This window comes from Thunnus maccoyii, chromosome 17 (assembly GCF_910596095.1).
Source record: "Thunnus maccoyii chromosome 17, fThuMac1.1, whole genome shotgun sequence".
In the NCBI taxonomy this organism is placed as follows: Eukaryota; Metazoa; Chordata; class Actinopteri; order Scombriformes; family Scombridae; genus Thunnus; species Thunnus maccoyii.
Genome location: NC_056549.1, coordinates 2,994,636 through 3,009,536, shown reverse-complemented (window position 1 = coordinate 3,009,536; position 14,901 = coordinate 2,994,636). Strand labels below are relative to the sequence as shown.

Sequence of the window (14,901 nt, the reverse complement as noted above, 5' to 3'; positions counted from 1 at the left end):
CTTAATGATACCTGAAGCAACATTACGATTGTCCTATTTGTTTGTGTCTCCCCGTATGTATGTCTGTGTGTTTGTTGCTGGGTTCAGTGGTGTGGAGGGCCTGCTGGAACAGGCCAGGGAGTGGGAACAGTCGGGTGAATACAGTCGGGCAGTGGAGTGTTACCTCAAAGTGAAGGACGACTCTAACACAGCCCTGATGGAGAAATGCTGGATGAAGGTAAAGTTTTTCTTCCTTCTGTCTGTCTAAAAGATTTACACCTGGTCCGTCCAGCATAAATACAGTTTAGTTAATTGCTATATTGACAATGTTTAACATTATATTTAACACTATACACATCCACCTGGTGGCAAAACAAATAAATCTATAGAAAATATTTTTTATATAAAAGAGTAGGTATTGCTCATTTGCAAGTGTTTTAGTAGAGAAATAATTTATCTGCTTGTTTCAGTTCCACAAAGGAGCTTTGCAATGCCACGTTCAATTCTGAAACACTAATGAATGAGACTAAGAGTTTACAGCCATGCTAGCAGCTCCATGAGGTTGTGCTTGAGCTAAATGCATGCTAACATGCTAATAATGCTAGCATCTTGATATTTATCAGGTATAATGTTTACTATGTTCACCATCTTGGTTTAGCGCATTAGCATACAAACATTTTCTAATTAGCACAGAGTGCAGCAGAGGCTGATGGGAATGTCATTAGTTTTGCAGGTGTTTGGTTATAAAATCAAGTTTTGGACAAATTGAAATTTTGACCAGACAGCAATAAATAAAATGTCAGGGAATCAAAGTTCAATTTATCCTCTGACGACCATGAATGTATGAACTAAATTTCACAGCAATCCATCCAATTACCATCAAGATATTTCAATAAAGAACTAAAAAGTCGAGCTAATGGTGATGCGAGAGGAAAAGTCAGAGGATCCCCAAAGTCAGTAGAACACATCTTCTGGTGACCATGAATGTCTGTAACAGATTTAGCACCGATCCAATCTGTAGATGTTGAATTACTGTATATCACAGCATGAGTGAAAACTGTAAACTGCTAGTGACACAAGAGTAAAAGTCAGAGGATCACCAAAGTTGTAAGAGTTTATCTTCCAGAGACAGTGAATATATGTTGTAAATTTCATGTTAATGCATCAAATAGTTTTCGAAATGTTTCAATTTGAATCACAAATCTTAACCTCATGGTGGCGCTAGAGGAAATGTAAGGTGTTCACCACAAGTTAGTAGGATTCTCCTCTGGGGAACATTAATGTCTGTACAAAATTTAATGACAGTCCAATTAAATAGTTGTTGAGATATTAAGATCGACCGAAAGTGCAACTCAAAACAAGCTTTGCCGAAATAAATTGAATGGAAAACAAAAAATATAATAAGCAGTACACAGGCTTAATTTATCTGCAACATAAACATAAAAGCTGAAAATCTAATTTCACCAATGAGCCATCAGCATCACATTCTACATTGTAGAGGATATATGACAGATAGGTACATAATGGTAGCCAACATTTTCCTGATGGTGGCAGAAAGGAAAAGGTCAAAGTGTCACCAGCATCAATAGATTTCCTTCTGCTGGGAGCCTCAAGGTGCACCGCAACTATTGTGTGTTATTGACTTTAGTGCGATGGAGATCAGATCATTTGAAATTTGAATGGTTGGTCTGAGAGTGGTGCTAAAGGAAAGGTCAGGGGGTCTTAAAGATCAATATGGGAAATGGGAATTGGGAATTTGAATAAAGTCAGCAAATGTTGCCTCTGTGTGAGAAAGAGAGATAATGGAGGCTCATTTGAAAATTTAATGTTTGGTCTCCTGGTGGTGTTCGAGGAGAGGTCAAAAGGTCATCCTGCAGGGAGCCTGAATATGCACATTAGATTTCAGTCCAATCACTTGTTTTACAAGCAGTGATGATTGCAGACAAAAGGACAGATAGATGAAGCTACTGCTGCTTCTCTCCAGGAAGTAAAATCAACTGGTTTCTTTTAAACACTGCTTTCAAATGTTATTTATTAAGAAGCAACCTTATATCAGTAATGTATTACACATTAAGCTTCTTTTTTCCATATATAACAACCAATACACCATGCATGCATACACAATATGAAACTTAAACTGAGGACAAGTACAACAGACTTAAAACACAACCCTTCAAATCCACCCAGACAAAGTTTAAACAACAATAGAACAAAACAACATCCTCATCATTCCCATGTCCTCCTTCAGAGCTCTGAGTCATCTAATATACACCATCTCAATCATTCTTAGAAGTGCAGAAGTAGTGGCTGCCAAATTTTTTCAAATTCTTAATATATCTAACAGAGAGTCCATTGCCTGAATGACAGCACTTCCTACTTTTTCCAAAAGATCAGCACCAGTTTCTTTGCATTAAGAATATTGTCAGACAGCAAGTGTCACTGGGCCACCTGCAGCTTCCTCACATCCTCAGACGTTAAAGATCCCCGTTAAAGATGTATTGAGATATTTAAAGATACTCTGCTTGGAACAATAGGGAGTTATATAGTTTTTACAAAAAAAACACATTCAAATCCTTAAAATGGTGTCTCCTTCTTCTCCCTCATTAAAAAAATCTATGAATCTGTAAATATTGTTCAAGATGTCTCCTACTTCACTGTAAAGTCCGTTCTCAGTGTTTGTGCACTGGAGGCTTCAAGTTTCCATATAACACTTGTGTGAGTTGAATATTGGAACATGATTGGCCTCCAAACTATTTGTGATGTACAAATCCTGCTCATAGACCCGCCCCTTAAAATCAGATTATCAGTGAGCTCAGAGAAACTTCAGCAGATGAATGTGGAAACATATTCTGCACAGAGAAGCTCAAACATCCAACTGAAGAAACAAGAAGAAAAACACATTTTAGAGTTTAGGAGACTTTTAATCTGGACTAATGTGAATGTTGAGCAACTTTGAGAAAAGACAGACATATATTTAGGTCCCAGTATTGTATTTGAGGACAAAAGGCATAATTATGAAATAAATCTGCATTTGACACATTATACTGTTATGGAATTTTCCATCTTTAGGGGTTACAAATTGAGTGACAAATTGGATCAAAACTGAGCCCTGAGGTCAGACTGTAATTCTTAATCCTCAGCTGTCTGTGATGTTTTGGTGAAAGCAGAAACCTCTCTGATAAAGAGTATATCAGCATTGCCATGGTGAGCCAAGGCCAGAGAGGAGCCTTCTAAACAACACAGATAGGTGGAACGTGTAGCCAAAATGTGTTGACGATGACCTGAGGCTCAATGCAACGTGACTAATGATGTCACGGGGAAAGTGCAGTCCTTTGTTTAGGACTGCACTGGTGCACTAGTGAACCAATTAATTTTTCATATTGTAGGCCGATCTGCTTGGGTTAAAGACCAAAGACTCAGACTTTCAGAGGAGAGAACGGAAAGAGACAGCATCTGAGTTACACCAACTTGGATGTTCGCTGTTTATGGTTCTCCTTGATCAAATAACTTCAATAAACATTCTCAGCATTAAGACATCAAAGGCTCGTGTGTGCTTCTCTCCACCGAAGTGTTGACCATCGCCCAGAAAACATACACTACTCACACACTGGAGATACATCTGAAAATATTTTGTGTAACTTTACTCCTGAGTAGTGCAATCTACAGTATTATAGATATATAAATAGTATTAAACAGTGTCTAACATTGATGGAAAAAGAATGAACATATTTCAATGTCTCCTCCAAAATATCTCCCAGTATCTCTATGTCTAACTCCTATTCCCAGTCTCTTTTAATATCCTCTGTTGTTGTGTTGTTTCTGTTAAAACACTTACATATCCCCGTTAAATATCAGACTGTTTTAAACCCTGTTTGTTCTGTTAGTGTTGTATTTCACATGTGCGTGTTGTTTGTTTGTGTTGCCAGGCAGCAGAGTTGTCCATCAAGTTCCTCAGTGGCGAGCGAGCGGTGGAGGTGATCCAGGTGGTCGGACCTCGCCTGACACAGCTGAGGAAGTACAATGCTGTAGGTCAACACACACACACACACACACACACACACACACACACACACACTACCTTGGCCTTGATTAATAATAAGGAGCAATAGAGTAAATATTTTGTACATTTAATAAATTGTTGGTATGAATCAGCCTCAGATGTTTATAGATACCATATAAATGTATTTAATTCATCTGATTTCACTAATGGTTTGTTTGGATTTGCATGTTCAAGGCTGCTGAGCTCTACTTAAACATGGACCTAATCAAAGAGGCGATCGATGTCTTCATTGAGGGCGAGGAGTGGAACAAAGCCAAGAGAGTCGCCAAGGAGCTGGAGCCAAGGTTATAAAACACACACACACACACACACACACACACACACACACACACAAACACATACACACACACACACACACACACACACACACACACACACACACACACACACACACTGATGGCGGCAGAGCTGCCATGCAAGGTGCTGACCTGACCATCGGAGCAACGCGGGGTTCGGTGTCTTGCTCAAGGACACTTTGACACATGGACAGGAAGAGTCGCCAAATTCACAAATGAGGTTTGCATTCAGTTAGTCAGAAGAACAAAAGCTGATATTGTTCAGGCAGCAAAGATATAATCTACTTCAAACATAAGAATGGGTGCGGTGAGGTGAAAGATTGTTTAATAAAGGCTTATAAATGGAACTCAAGTAGAGTTTGGTTTTTTTTTTGTATAAATTTCAGCCCATGGTTCTCATGTTCAGAAAATACATTCAAAGTTAGCACTGAGATATAGTTGTTTCTGTGATATGCAGGATGCTTTTTATCAAAGGAAGTGATTATATATGGCTCTTCATTGGTAGCAGTTTATTTTCCTTTGTGTGCAATTTTTCCCAATTACCGCAATAAGAGCACATAAAACATTGCAAATTGTGTTGTAATTTTTTAAGAAAAGCTGCTGCAAAATCAAACATTTTGGCCTCAATAATCACAACAAAACTCTGTGAAATCCTGGAGGGACTGACAGGTGACACAGTGGCAAAGACTGACACTGCATCTAAAATCAAAATGAACATCAGAAACAAACACAATCAGACACTAAATATGTCATTTTAAACATGAACTTAAAATACTAACAATACTTAAAATACTTAAATACCAGAATTTAAAACCCTCATTAACTGAACTACTGCTGTGATTTTTCTCTTTTCTTCATAAGCAAATGAGTTTTTTTAAACTGATGTTTTGCTGTTTTATAAATTCTATCTTGTTGTTTTTGTGATGTTATTTTTTAGTTTTATAAACTTTTTACTTACTTACTAGAAGAAGAGAGATATTCTGGGTATTTTCAATGTGCTACCAACTTATTTAAACACTCTTAAAATCTCTTAAATATATTAAATTTTAAATATCTTTGCTCTGTATCGCAGGTATGAGGACTATGTGGACCAGAAATACAAAGAGCACCTCAAGAACCAAGGCAAAGTGGACTCTGTACGTACATATATACACTCTGTTACACACTGCATCCAACACGAGTCATTTTATTGACAAAATAGTGCCATAGTATTAATCTAATGTGCATAAAATGTCACTTAACTGACTGACAGGCGTTTCTTTAACATGTATGACTGTGTGTGTTCAGCTGGTGGGTGTGGACGTCATGGCAGCTCTGGACATGTATGCAGAGAGAGGCCAGTGGGAGAAATGTCTGGATACAGCATCTAAACAGGTACTTTATTATTTAATGTGAACTGTGAAATGTCAAGTTTAGATCACAGACAAAGCCTTTAAATGGTTAAAAATCTGCTCATGAACCATCCATTTGACCATTAACCTTTGAGTAAAAGCTGGTGATGGTGTTATGTGGTTTGAAGATTTTAATAAGTAAAAATGCATGAATGTAAATATTTCTCTGAGTACGTTTTTCTTTCACACCAGAGTGAATATCGTGTGGTCAGAGGTTCTGGTCATAAAAACTAGTCTTCAGTTCTTCTTCTTATGCCTGAGACGTTTGTTTGTTTGTTCTTTGTCAGAACTTTAAGATCCTCCATAAGTACGTCGCTCTGTACGCCACACACCTCATCAAGGAGGAAGAAGCTCCGAAGGCCCTGCAGCTCTACATACAGCATGGAGCACCACCTAACCCTCAGGTGCACACACACACACACACACACAGGCTTCCATTCATTTATTATCTTCCAAACTGTTTTGCTGCCAAATCAGCCTGAAAGCTTGGATTGAATAAAGTTCTGCAAACGCTCCTTTAGGGTTTTCTCACAAACATGTGCTTCAGTACATGTCAGCTCACCTTCCTAAATGCCACTTATTGCCATTAAAGCTGAATTTATATAAAAAAAACACTTAATGAGACTGTAAAATTTAAGTTGTAGTGTATCTAGCCTTGTGAAACTTAAACAGTTACTGCCCCCGGTAGCTTACTACTGTTTAAGGTTTATGCCACATAACTGCAACGTCTGCAGTTTGACTCTGACATCAGACCTTTACTGCATGTTGTTCACATCAGTTCAGATCTTTATTGTCCCGTTAGAGGAAAGTCTTTTTGCAGCAAGGCAGCATAATAACACAAAACCATGACAACAATACAAGACTTTAAGACATTACAAGTACCTGGTACTATACATGCAATTCAGACAATAAAGATGTTACGTTAAAGCAAAGAAAACAGCAACAGGACGAATAAAGATGAGAAATAAAGTGCTAAGTTGTGCGAGGAACCAAGAGGCCGTTAAGAGCACTTCTTGCATTTGGGATAAATGAAAACTTCAAACTGTTTTCACCAAATGTATGTAAACCTGTATGACTGACCAGAAGGGACATTCCTCAAAGAGAGGATTTCTGTGTGATTTGTCTGCTTTTCACCAGTGATTTTACTCGCTGCCTTGACTATGTTTCCTGATTGATTCTTGTTTCATACATTTAAATTCCCATCACAACAGATCAGTGAGAAAAATAAGGACTGATTCTATGATGAACGTGTAAAATAACACCATCAGGTGTCTGTCGATATCTCTCATCAGCTTCTTTCTTCTCTCGTTTCCTGTCGTCTCTCTACTGTCTCGATCTTCTCCACAAGTGTTTTGATGTTAAAAAAACAGAGTTTGAAGACCAGCCGCTTCACTTGTTAATCACAGATATGAGACATCTCTTGTTTACTTGCCTTTCTTTTTTCTGTGTGTTTATTTACCAGCACAGATATCTAACCAATAAATACATTTCACAATTTTTACTCTCAGAACTTCAACATCTACAAGCGCCTGTTTCTGGACCTGATAAACATTCCTGACACTGATGGACCAGAAGCTTACCGCATATGGGCCGACCTCCGCAATTTCTTGCTGCAGCTGGTAAAACAACAACAAACTCCAATAAACAAATAATATTATCATCAAACAAAGTTAGTCCATGTATTTAGTTGTGTAAGTGGTTTGTTTTTTCATGTAATTTTAGTGTGATAACGTCTCCAAATCAGCCGAGGACAACTCTCCAGCTCATGAAGACTTTGAACAGATGTTGCTGATCTCTCACTACTACGCCACAAGATCTGCCGCTAAAGGAGTCAAGCAGCTGGTAAACGAAAGCACAGAAACAGTCAGCGAGGATTCCAGAAAGCTTTATTCTTACTTTGACTTGCAATCTTCCTGCCTAGACAGAAGACTCAGTTTAGTTTTCAATAAGAAATTGGGCTTAATTCACATGTGCAAAATTAAATTGGATCTAAAAAGCAGAAAATTCAGTTTGATTAGTTTCTTTTGGACGTCCTTTAAAGCAGGAAGATCTCACCACCAGGTCAAAATTGTCATTATGCCAAAATAAAAGCCAAATAATTTTTTCTCAATAACTATGTCAACTTTTCCTCTTTCCGTGCACTATTATTCTCTCCACATCTGAACTCGCTGGTGGTGACAGGTTGACAATTGTCTTCTTTTATGTTATTAATAATTCTCTCTTCTTCTGCTGTTTATTTTTTTCAGATCAGTGTAACGGCGAAGCTGTCGGTGTCGCTGCTGCGTCACACTGAGCTTGTTCCTGCAGACAAGGCTTTCTACGAGGCCGGGCTGGCCTGCAGGGTGAGTCCACGAGGAACCGCAGTAGTTCTTCCACTTCTATAGAGTCTCTGTGCTCATTAAAACGTCTCTTTCATTCTTCAGTGTCAGTGTTGGGTGCAGGCTTGTGTCCTAAAAATGTTCCTGATATGTGTTTATATGTTTATACACCTCTAGATGGTAAAATTCCTTGATATTCTGTGAATACCCCAGAAAACTAATAATATCCCCTTATGTCTTAATTATATTTCAACATTTCACAATATTTAAGGATGTTTCAACACTATATAGAAATGTTTGAATTCAACTTAGTTTTTTGTCATTTTTTTGGAAGTCTGAGTCATGATATAAATCATGTTCTGCAACTGCATCATCTTATTAATAATCATAATTCAATGATTAGCTTCTGAGGACAGATTTAATGTTCTGGGTACATTTTTGGGAATTTTTTTGGAAAAAGCTTGAATGTGAATCACAGGAAATATGTTTCTTCTCTACATGAAGTTTTGTACCTGATTACAATTATTATTATTATTATTATGAATATCATTGTATATAATATTTTTTCGTCCTGACAGGCTGTCGGCTGGGAGAACATGGCCTTCATCTTTCTCAACCACTTTCTGGATCTGTGTGATGTAAGTGAACTATCACAGCTCGTTTACAGGCCGAAACATGAAGGTTCAAGGTTCAGTATTTATCTCCACATCAACACCTGGTTGTTGGAGTTTTTGGTTTCAGTGACTCATAAGAGTTCAATAATAAAAACAACAACAGGTAGAGAAATAGATGTAAACTTTAAACCTTCAGCCCAGATTTGATTAGAATATTTAATATTGACATTATTTATTTGATTTAATAACTTATTTAATTGTATTAAAGTTTTCAATTTGATCTTTTTTTTGTCATTGTCCTTTACCTATTTTATCTTATTTTATTTTATTTTAATCTGTTTTATTAAATTTTTATCGTTTTTGTGTGAATTAGTCTCAAATCATTTTAACTGTTTACTTTTGTTCTGTCTTATTATCAGCTTGTCAGTCTTCTGAGAAGCACTTTGAATTGCACCAACCTGTATGAAAGGTGCTGTACAAATAAAGATTGATTGATTAATTGATTGATTGATCAGTAGAAAAATACAATAAAAGGATAAAAGCACCATCATACCATTAAAAAACAACAGTGTCACAGCTTTTATCAATCAGATCTTCTAACATTATTAGAAGATATTATCTTTTTAATATCTTCTAATAATGATTCGTAGCTCTGTTGCCTCTAAAAACGCGTCAGAAAATAACAGTTTATCTTCTCTGATAATCAGTATTTTATGGATCAGAAATCGTAACCGACACCATTGAAAAAGTTAGTTTTAGCAGGTGAAGTATTTGATTAATCTTGTCCAATAAATATATAATAATTTCCATCATGAATATCTCTTTAGTAATCTGAAGAAAGTAATCAGTTTTTAATTTCTGTCTCCAGGCCATCGACGAGGGAAACCTGGACGCTCTGGATCACTCCGACTTCATGGACACCGACATTCCCTTTGAAGTTCCGGTTCCCACCAAACTCTGCGTCACCGTAAGACGTCACATCATCAAACACACACATCACAAAAACACACGAAACCTCCCAAACTGTTAGTGTCACCGTCATGTCTGCTGCTGTAGAAGTTACTGTTACTGTAACGGAGCTTCAGCAGGTTCAGGAAGGAACAGGAAGTCATCGATGGCGTCCACATCAGCTGATCTTCAGTCACATGACAGATCTGTTGCCGTGTATTCAGCTGCAGAATGTAACAGACACAGTAGCCAGAACACATATTATAGAGATCTCAGTGTCCTTAAAAGTCCTTAAAAAGCCTGAAATTTGGTGTTTGAAAACTTTTAAATGATCTCAGTTTATAGAAACTTTCTGTCATATTATTCACTTTTATTCTTTTTTTAAGATAACATCGACGTATTTCTTCTTTTGTCCTGAACAACAGTTCACAACCCGAAGATATTCAGTTTATTATCACAAAGGACAAAAGAAACCAGAAAATATTCACATTTGAGAAGCTGGAATCAGAGAATTTGGACATTTTTTCTTAAAAATGACTCAAAACAAATGATTGAATAGCAAAATAGTTGATGATTAATTTTCTGTCAGTAGACTAATCGATTGATCATTGCAGCTCTGGTTCCAGGTTCTTAAAACGTGAGAATTTGCTGCTTTTCCTGGTCTTAAAGTATAATAAACTTAATATTTTGGGATTTTCATACTGTTTATTGGACAAAACAACACATTTAATGACATCATGTTGTGCTCTAGGATATTGTGATCGGCATTTTTCACTGTTTTTCTTGTTTTTTATAGACCAAACAATTAATTGAATAGTCAAAGAAATAACCTGCATATTCATCGATAATGAAAATAATCATTTGTTGCAGCCTTATTATCCATCAAAAACATTCTTTTATACCTTTGGACATTAAATATCTTTGGCTATTGAAGTCTTGGCTGGACAAATTAAAATATTTGAAAATTATCAACAGATTAATCGATAATCAAAATAACTGTTGATTGTTGAATTGATATTGAAATAAATAATGTTAAAGTTGTTTGAATAGTCTTTTTTTAGTATTTCACTCTTAGCCTCTTCCTGCTTCCTCTGTGTGTGTGTGTGTGTGTGTGTGTGTGTGTGTGTGTGTGTGTGTGTGTGTGTGTGTGTGTGTGTGTTGCAGGATGCCCAGCGGGAGCAGATCCGTGATTGGGTGTTGATGGTGTCCATGGACCATCGGTTGGAGCAGGTTCTGCCGCGTGACGAGAGGAACTCGTACGAAGCCTCACTAGTGGCCGCCAGCACCGGCCTTCGCTCGCTGCCGTGTATTCTCACCGGTAACACACAAACACACACACACACAAACACACACTCGCTTTACTCCAGTTTAGAGCCTCATTGAAGAAGGTCACATTTGACAATTACAACATTTCAATCATAAGTATAATGAAAAATTACATGAACAGTCTGTTTAAAACAACCAGCTGTCAGGAACCAAATAGAAACAGAAAGAATATGTCCTGTTGAAATAATAACACTGTCTTTCATAATCTACTGTTGTTGTTGTTGTTGTTGTTGTTGTTGTCGCCTTTTCTCTGGCTGTGATCCAGTCAAATCATACAACACAACAAGCCTCATGCAAGAGCATTTTCATATTCTTCTCCTTAAACTCTCAGACAGTTTTTCTGTGAGGTGTGAGCAGATGAGTTTTCCAAGTCAGACTCAACAAATTCTCTTAACTGCCTGAACTCGTTGTAAATTGCTCGTTTCAGCCTGATGAATGTCACCTGTTCACAGGTAGGTGCGTGTTTGTGAGATCTGATCATTAGCATAAGCAAAGCCCCTAAAATGTCGACATAAGGCGACATGTTCCGCTTCGTTTGTGGACGAGTTTCACTCACAAAAATGTTACCGAAGAGTAAAAACATGAATTTTAATCAGCAAACAAAAACAGATTTAGGAGCGTCTGTGTCAGAGGAGACCTGACACAATGAGAGAATATGAATCCAGCAGCCGGCGACGTGTCATTAGAGCAGCGCAGTGACAGAAATAACGAATAATGTTTTGAATCTGTTTGTACAAATGGTTTTTGAACAGACATGACGTACCCTTGATGATGTTTGTTTGAACTGATACTTGCAGCTGAACGCCTCACCTGTGCACCTAAATCCCTTTGCTGCAAATATTTTCCAAAGAAATATGTGTTTATTCTGATACAAAGAAAAGAGGCCGAGTGTTTTCTCAGTTTCACCTGCAGGACGTCCAGGAGAGATGAATGATGAAGATGCTGAAAGATTAAAAAAATCAGTTATAGAAAGAAAACGTTCCTCAGACACTTCTAGGCAAAAAGTGGGCTGTTATCACATTTAATTGAAAACATCACGTGTGGTGGAGTCGAGGTGTTTTCATTTTTACTTTTTTATTTTTTCTTTTGTTTTGTCTCAAGGAGGTTTATTCTTGGATTTGAAATGAATATATGACATAAAACAGTGGTTCTCAACCTTTTTTGGCCTGTGACCCCTTAAAATAAAGTAAAGTCTATTTAGGACTCTTCGTCACACGCTCCATATTCCACCCGTTAAGTTACTGATTATTTTCTTGATTGATCATTTTGTCCATAAAATGTCAGAAAATACTGAAAAATGTCACGTTTTCAGATGTCTCAAAGATATTCAGTTTATTATCATGTTTGACAAAGAAAAGCATTAAATCAACAGGCGTGAGAAGCTGAAACCAGCTTATTTTTGCCATTTTTGCTTAAAAAAAATGACTAAAATGATAATTTGATTTTCAATTAATTTTCTGTTGATCGATTAATCAACTAAGGTTGCAGCTTATTTAGTTTATTTTGTTTCATTTGAATAACTTTAGAGACTAAAATACAGCAAAAATTAAAGAAAAGCTTGAAAAAAGCTTGTATCCCTGCATCCTATCCTGTGACCCTTTGATTAATCTAGTGATTCCTTGTGGGTATAAAATATAGATTCACCTGCAACATACTCATCAAAATGTACCATTACCTGACTGCTAGGTTTGTTTTCCAGCTTGCTGCATGAATGTACACACACACATATATATATATATAGATTATAAACTCTGTGGTGTTCCTGCCTCCAGGCTACCCCGTCCTAAGGAATAAGATCGAGTTCTCGTCTGTGGGAAAAGCAGCCAACAAAGAAGACTGGAACAAATTCCTCATGGCTACAAAGGTGAGACCGGACGGGGTTATGTTTCTCCTTTTGAAGACTGCAAAGAGCAAAGTGTAATTAACCATCGTGTCTGTTTGACCTCTGAGATAATCCTGAACTCTGAGGCTTCTCATTAATATCATCTATCATTGTGCCTCCTTAAGTTTCCTTAATACATCAGAACTCTGCTCAACATTCACAGGACTAGGGCTCGAATTTATCCAACTGCTGCAGAAATTTGATAAATATATCCCCTGATCTAGAGACAAATAGAAAGAATTACACAGGATTTACAAATATGTGAATTTCATCCCATTTAGGAGTTGAAACCTTTGATTTTGGACTCATTTATGAGATGTTAGTGATTGATTTTACCATAACCAGACGATGTGTGTCGATCATAATGAGTTCTTTTTACAGTGTTTAAGTCTCTCTGCAGAAGAGAGAGTTCAATCTTACTGAGATTACTAGATTAAATAAGGACTATAATTTAAAAAAAAAGTTCTTTGAGATTCAACAAATGTAGCAGCAAAATCCCCTGATTTCAGACAAGCAGCGGATCATAATCATAATGAAACTAAAGGAGTGAAAATCATTCTGGATTTGGTCAATTTCAAGTTAGTTTTCCAGTTAAACATAATCAGTTGCCTTCAAGATGTCAGACTTAATTCCTTCTTTCCTCTTTCAGTTTCGGTTTAAAGGCGACTGATGGATTTAATTTAAATTTAATATTTAATTTTGATTTCAATTTGAGGGTTAATATTTAAAAACACACACACACATTAACACACTGGGTGAATACAGAGTGAGAGGAAGTTGTCTCATGTCTCTTTTACAAGTTAATTTCACTGAGTTTCATCATCTCTCTGAACAACAGTGATTTTATGTGAATCAGCAGTCGACTAATCGCAGGCGCAGCATCATTATCTCATTTAAACACACACACACACACACACACACACACACATCTCTACACCTTCTAACCTGCTGTAGTGACAGCGCGAGTTGAATCTGATTTGTGATTGGTCGTTTTGTTTTGCGTCCATTCTTCCCCTGCAGACCACTCACAGTCCAGAGTGTCAGGACGTCCTGAAGTTCATCAGCCAGTGGTGTGGCGGTCTGCCGGCGTCTGGATTCTCCTTCCACTGAAACACACACACACACACACACACACACACACACACACACACACACACACACACACACACACACACACACACACACACACACCTGCTATTTCATCTCTTTTTTTTCCACTTTTGCTGCGAGATTTGAAATACTTCATCCGTCTCTCTTTCACTTCTCTACTTTCTCTTTTCCTTCACTCTGTTGCTTGTTTCATGTGTCCATAAACGCACCTTTTATTAAGAATGTTTGACGACTTTCTACAAGTTATTTATTTATTCAACTTTTCAATAATATTTTATGTTAATTTGATCTCCTTTCATGATGGTCTAAATGTTGTTTCAAATCTTAAATCTTCAAATCTCTCAAACCTTCTTCACACTTCCATGTAGAAAAAACTAAATCTCTTCATTTGTTTAAATTTTTTGCTGAAACACAGTCACATTTTCAGAATTTGAACAGCCTTAAAAAGCTTTATATGTGAAATATGTGTGTAATTTTACAGTGCAAACAGTGTAACCTCTCACAAATTCACAGAAATATTGACCAGGACTTGACGTGACCTCAGTTCAACCTGGGAATTTATATAAAAGGTTCTGATTCAGGATGTTTAAAGCAATTGTTCTAAATTTAGAGAATTACACTTACTCTCTTTCTTGCAGAGAGTTAAATGTGAAGATCGACACCACTCATGGCTGTAGGGTAAATATAAAGCTATCAGTCGGTTAGCTTAGCTTAACATTAAGATTGGAAAAAAAAAAATCTAGTTAACACAATATAGCTTGTTTTTTAAATCTGTGCAACAACCAAAGTGTAAAAACAACAAATTGTGTTTTTATTTGGGGGTTTATGTGCTGGACTGTTGCAGCAGAGTGACAACAGGACTCTGGGAACTTAAATACATAACAATAAATAGTTGTAGCAGCTTTTGTTACCTTAGTTTAGACAGAGCCAGGCTAACTGCTTCCTTTTGTTTCTAGTCTTTATGCTAAACTAAGCTA

The 14,901-nt window shown here is 37.0% G+C and overlaps 1 protein-coding gene across 1 annotated transcript in view; it reads left to right on the top strand.

The window, feature by feature from the left end:
- ift172 (intraflagellar transport 172) overlaps positions 1 to 14,386 on the top strand; it is a 44,203-nt gene extending 29,817 nt beyond the window's left edge. Inside the window, exons 35-48 of the mRNA XM_042389835.1 lie at positions 88 to 217; positions 3,906 to 4,004; positions 4,214 to 4,323; positions 5,408 to 5,471; positions 5,623 to 5,709; positions 6,014 to 6,130; positions 7,235 to 7,345; positions 7,449 to 7,568; positions 7,973 to 8,068; positions 8,623 to 8,682; positions 9,527 to 9,625; positions 10,771 to 10,924; positions 12,705 to 12,796; positions 13,835 to 14,386. Of these exons, the coding sequence (XP_042245769.1) occupies positions 88 to 217; positions 3,906 to 4,004; positions 4,214 to 4,323; positions 5,408 to 5,471; positions 5,623 to 5,709; positions 6,014 to 6,130; positions 7,235 to 7,345; positions 7,449 to 7,568; positions 7,973 to 8,068; positions 8,623 to 8,682; positions 9,527 to 9,625; positions 10,771 to 10,924; positions 12,705 to 12,796; positions 13,835 to 13,924 (1,429 nt within the window). The 3' untranslated portion in view covers positions 13,925 to 14,386. The remainder of the gene's footprint in view (positions 1 to 87; positions 218 to 3,905; positions 4,005 to 4,213; positions 4,324 to 5,407; positions 5,472 to 5,622; positions 5,710 to 6,013; positions 6,131 to 7,234; positions 7,346 to 7,448; positions 7,569 to 7,972; positions 8,069 to 8,622; positions 8,683 to 9,526; positions 9,626 to 10,770; positions 10,925 to 12,704; positions 12,797 to 13,834) is intronic.
- Positions 14,387 to 14,901: the final 515 nt, after the last annotated feature.